A 5695-nucleotide genomic window follows, 5' to 3' on the forward strand; every position below is an offset into this window, starting at 1 on the left:
CGTGAGATGCCGCAGCCCGAGCGTGCGGAAGATGATGTAGGTTCGGTGGAGCGAGAAGTTGTCACGTACCGACAACGCCGACTGGTTCACGTACGGTTGCTGTGGGAAATACACAAGGACAATACTGTTAGAATGAAAAGTAGATTTCAAAAAACATTGGCCCATTCATGGTCACAGCCTCTCTTTTTCAAATGTCTACATAGTTCCCATAAAAAACTTTTACAGCTTTGGATATTTGAATGTGGGTTCATCTGTGACAGTAGTTAGCATTATGTTATCCGTACCCAAAATAAAGCACTTACCAACAAGCTTTTGATCACTCATCTGATCCTTCTCAAGTTGGAATGACCCAAAGCCTCTGTCACACATCAGCAGTGTGACGTCAGCAAAGGGTCAAAGGGTTCTATCAACTTGATAAGGATCAAAAGCGAGTTGGTAGGTGCTTTATTTTGGGCATAGTCATAGAGTTTAGAAAATTGTAACATAAAGCTTTGGATATGTTTCTTAAAGTTCATTTTAAAGCTCTTTTCCATCTCAACTCCTATTGATAAGTGTGGTGGGTTCTTTTACGTACTGAAGGGATGGCTGTGTCAAGGTGTGACTCCCCTCAAACACAGGAACTCCTTTTCAATACAAAAAGGACAGCAACCCTGTCTTGGATTGCACCACTTGTTCTATAGTCAAACTGTTGATCTCCAGTTCAGATCTAGGGGAATAGTTGCTCACTTCTTGACTAATAAGCATGCCACCTGTTAAGTATTACCGTAGCCTGCGTACCATCCTCTGTAGTAACCACTGGCTCAATCTTTTCACTTGATAACCAAGGATAAGCCAGAAACAAGATTGAGTCAGCGGTTACTACGGAGGATGGTACCCAGGCTAGTATTAACATACCAGGTTCACAAACTGCTGATCGTACACAGGGTCGTCACAGAACTTGGTCAGCAGGTCCTCTATCTCATCTGTGTTGTACAACTTGTGTATTGTTGTCTGTGGAGAAGAAAAACCTACTGTTACAATCAGTCCTGAAAAAAATGTTACAGATAAACACAAAAACTATGCTGAAATATACTTACCCATGGTCACTTTTCCCTGTGTCTTCATGCAATGTATCACTTTCTGACTTTGATCAGGGACAAATTCTTTTGAATCTGTAGTTATGATATGTATGTTATGGCTTTTTTAATGTTTATGATCTAGATTATGTCTTAGTACGTGTTTTCATATGTAAGTATACCTTAAATTCACTTAAAAATGACTGCAACAAGGCTGTTTTAGAGAAATAAACAAATAAAGTTTGAATATTGAAGATGCCATCATTTTTTGAAACACTGCCAGTTGTAGAATGCAGCAGCAAACGTCACCTGTTGATAGTCCAGTAGTGTGACCTCAGGGTCTTCTGGTGACGGGTTCTCTATCGTCTCAAACAGCTCAGGGTGGAAAAGGATCACGCTCAGCTCTATCCTGGGATGCGGGCAAGAACATGATTCAAATTTCAATACAGAAAAGTTTTATGGCATCAGGACAGATATGATGCACAGCTTAGTAATGTATCTTATTTTGGATCATTAAAAAACCTTTAAAACTATCGTACATCTGTAGGTTGAATGTAAGTGAAATTCATTGAATCAAAGATGGCACCAACGGCAAGGCGACCACTCCACCCACTTGCACATTGCACCCGTATATAAAGGCACACATAGATAAACAAGCAACAACAATATTCCAGTCTTTTTTGTGATAAAAACAATGAACCAGTCTCCAGCTGGAATTTTTTTCCATCCCACTCATTGTTTGGGAGCCCATGTTGTTGATTTTCTTGGTTAAATACTTAGTATACTTATTATATAATATCAGGGCTCGAAATACTTTTTTCTGCATACTTGCACTGGTGCAGGTAACATTGAAAATTACCTGCACCAGACAAATTTTACCTGCACCACTCTAAACTTAAGAATTATGAATCATACTAAAATTGTTCAGGGACTGTGCATTGCTATTTTTTCTTTCATACTTTATCAATGCAGCTAATAACAATCCATACACACCTACATCATAGGACATTTATGTATAAACTTCAGTACATAGACCAGTGCAGGCTAGGTGCAGGTAGACACCAGAAATACCTGCACAGTTCCAATTTTACCTGCACTAACCTGCATATGCAGGTGTTATTTCGAGCCCTGAATATGAAAGTGCAATTTCTAAAGTTTCATGTCATTTTGGGGACGGATGCGGTAGAACCATTTTCCATCCAAACAAGCAATTTCCAACCCGGGAGGGAAGGACGGGTCTTGGAGATAGCCCTGGAATGGACCCAACACCGGACAGGTGACCTGACCTTGTTATCATGCCGTAGAAGGTCTTCTCCTGCCCCTCTCGGCTGGAATGTACCACTGGGAAGCCTCCGTGGGGGGTGTCCAGCAGGAGGTGTGCCAGGTTTGCCACCGACTCCCGGGTGGAGATGATGCAGGGAGGGGCCGCCATCACGTCTCGCGCCATGTGCAGCTCAAGGTTAACTCTGGAGGGGGAAGAACATTTTTAAGGAAAAAAAGTTGAAGAATATACAGTAAATGCCTTCAAATTTGCGATTATTTAATTTCACGGTGAGGAGGAAAAGGAATGTTCGTAGTAGCGCTATGGTTACATTTTGTACAGCAATGGAAACACCGGTGCCTTTAAGGGTGGTTAGCCAGAAACTGCAACTGGGATAGGGTGCTTCAGACAGACCTGTTGCCTTCAACACATCATAATACTATACAATATATAGTATGATGCATGTTGTGCATAGATAAGGGAGTAGGTAGGCAGAAGACTGAACAAAAAAGAACCAAATCTGAACAACTTACGACTTTATGAAAGTTTGAATATGATCTATGATGTTTAAATATGTTTTGAAAGAGTCAACAAAACACACAAAGTACACTTCTTTTTCAATGATATTCGTTTCAACAGTTCAACTACTAGTACGTAAAATGAACTTGGTTGTTCAATGGTTGCCACATCAGTGGAAAGGGGGTATTATAAACCGCTACCTATCAAGTCAAGTCTGCATGCATGCTCTTTTCAGTAAGGCATAGCTAGCCTGGAATGACTTTTCATAATTCGTAGGGAAAGCCATCTTACGTAATTTGTAGCAAGGCAACCAAATTTTGCATGATTGACTTCGTTGATTTTAGTGTAATAATGAGTGAGTTCTTCTGAATTCAGCTTTAAGCATTGTTGGGACCCCCTCCCCCATGCAGACCCTCATCAAGTTGGAACCAAAAAGAGTTTGTGCAGCACACACAGGGGAGCAGTCCTTGGTCCTTTCCCACACTTCTAAAACCTGCTGCACCTGTGTTTGTCAGCACCTGTTGTTACTGACTGCCAAGGAGTTTATCTCCTCCAACATGGGACCTCAGGCTTAAACATAACAAATCACTCCAAGCAGGTGTCGGGAGGAAGATCGTAACGTTTTCTGACAGCATGGCTTAAGGCTTCATTCCCTCAAAATTGATTAAGAACAGGAGAACAGGAGAATAGTATGCCCCAACAAGACCTACCGACATACAACATATCAAGTCAATCGATCCTGGCCTTCTTGAGTTTTGCTGTCCATCCACATCCACAAACACAAACACACACACAGACACACACAAACACACACACGCACACACACACGCACACAAACACACACACACACGCACAGACACACACACACAAACACACACACACACATTCTTCCAAAAACATAACATTAACCTTCTTGGCAAAGGCAATAAGTGTGGCAGGTTGGATATGATGTTGAATACATTTTACAAGCATTGGTCACATTCTACTCTTCAAGCAGATATTGGGCTAAAAGACTGTAACACTTTTTGACAGGAACATTTTGAGAGAAACAGGCAGACTGGTATCCTGGCCCAGCTTAAGAATTTTCTTCCATATTCTCATAGTGTGAGAAAGTTTTCCTTATTTTAAGTTGTGGGGTTCGGCAGTGGTAATCCTTTCTTCTAAAGTTTAAGGTAGCAGAACACTTTTTTTGCCGATGGAAGAAGTCAGAAGACTTTGAGAGAAAGCAGACTAGTCTCCTGACTCAGGTTAAGACTTTCTAATCCATGTAGTGTGAGAAAGTTTTCCTTATCTCAAACTGAAAGTTGTGGGGGTCGGTTGTGGTAATCTCTTTTTTCCAAATCTCAGCTGTCTGCTCTGAGATTACAGGAATTCACACACGAAGCAGGGGAGCGAGAGAGACTTAAGTAGGACTGGGAGAACTGCCAGGTGTAAAAATAGGTACCTGACTTTGGTTGTTGAGGTAAAAAAGGTGGTGGGAGGAGAGGGGTGGGCTCTGCCTTCCAATACTGTGCCTATAGACACAGTGGATTAATCTCCAAGCAGATCTTACAATGGCATATAAGATAGTACCAAACTGGCCAAGAGTGTAGTCAGTCAAGAGGTGTCCATTTGCCATGTAGGGAAACTCACTCCTAAGCCGGCTTCACTCCTCTGCCAGATTTTGATACTATCTTATGCTACCGTAGGATCTGCTTGGAGATTAACAGTGGATAACAACCCACTGATCCTACAGCCTCAAAAGGGGCCCCTCCCCCAACAGCCCATCAGCACACACTGCAGGGAGGGTCAGTGGGAATTGAGTTAGACTAGCAGGCCTGCCAACTTGCACCACAGACCACCACTGTCAACAAGTCTGGCGATGACTGATGTCACTCTGCTCCACAGCTGACAGGGTCTTGACAGGTGGTTAGAAAATTGTTAATGTATGCACCATAAATATTATTGGAGTACAAGTGTGGCCAACAATGACCTGACGGGTTAGAGCTGTCATAGTGGTTCAAATCCTGTCATGCTACCGATCTTGTGCTCTTGGGAAAGGCACTTTACACGACTTTGTTCATTCCACCCAGGTGTTAAAATGGGTAACTGACTTTGGCTGGGGAGATGAAAGGTGGTAGGAGGAGAGGGATGGGCTCTGCCTCCCAATACTGGGCCTAGACCCAGTGAATAGCAACTCACTGTGCCTCAAAAAGTCTATGGACTATCTTTACTTTACCTACATTACGATGCAGACAAAGGTAGGATTTTCAACAAGAGGACAAAGTACAAGCATCAAGACTGTTCACCCCTACCCCCACAACAGCCAAAAGACATCAGCATACTCTGTAGGGGAGCCAGAGAGACTTAAGTTAGACTAGCAGACCTGCCAAGTTGCCCCACAGACCCTGTCAGCAAGTCTGGCGATGACTGATGTGGTTCTGCTCCACAGTTGACAGGGTCTCGACAGGTGGTTAAAATAGCCTCTTTTGTTAATGAATGCACCATACATATCATTGAAGTACAAGTGTGGGCAACAATGACTTGACGGGTTAGGAGTTGTCTATCATGGTGGTTCAAATCCTGTCATGCTCTTGCACCAAGATCTTGTTCTTTTGGGAAAGACACTTGACACAACTTTCTTCACTCCAGCCAGGTGTAAAAATGGGTACCTGACATTGGTCGGGGAGGTAAAAGGTGGTGGAAGGAGAGGGATGGGCTCCGCCTTCCAGTACTGTGTCCTAGACACAGCGGATAACAGTTACTTCCTGCCACTATGGCCTCAAAAAGCTGTAGGACTATCTCTACTTTACCTACATTATGATGAAGACTAAGGTAGGATTTTCAATAAGAGGCTCAAAAAGCTGTAGGACTATCTCTA

At 42.8% G+C, this 5695-nt stretch overlaps 1 protein-coding gene across 1 annotated transcript in view; it reads right to left on the reverse strand.

The window, feature by feature from the left end:
• Positions 1-5695, reverse strand: part of LOC118417717 (chloride channel protein D-like) — a gene marked incomplete in the record, with an annotated part of 33387 nt that overhangs the window by 6131 nt on the left and 21561 nt on the right. Inside the window, 4 exon segments of the mRNA XM_035823385.1 lie at positions 20-99; positions 895-990; positions 1365-1464; positions 2342-2517. Coding sequence (XP_035679278.1) covers positions 20-99; positions 895-990; positions 1365-1464; positions 2342-2517 — 452 coding nt within the window.

This window comes from Branchiostoma floridae, chromosome 6, assembly GCF_000003815.2.
Source record: "Branchiostoma floridae strain S238N-H82 chromosome 6, Bfl_VNyyK, whole genome shotgun sequence".
In the NCBI taxonomy this organism is placed as follows: Eukaryota; Metazoa; Chordata; class Leptocardii; order Amphioxiformes; family Branchiostomatidae; genus Branchiostoma; species Branchiostoma floridae.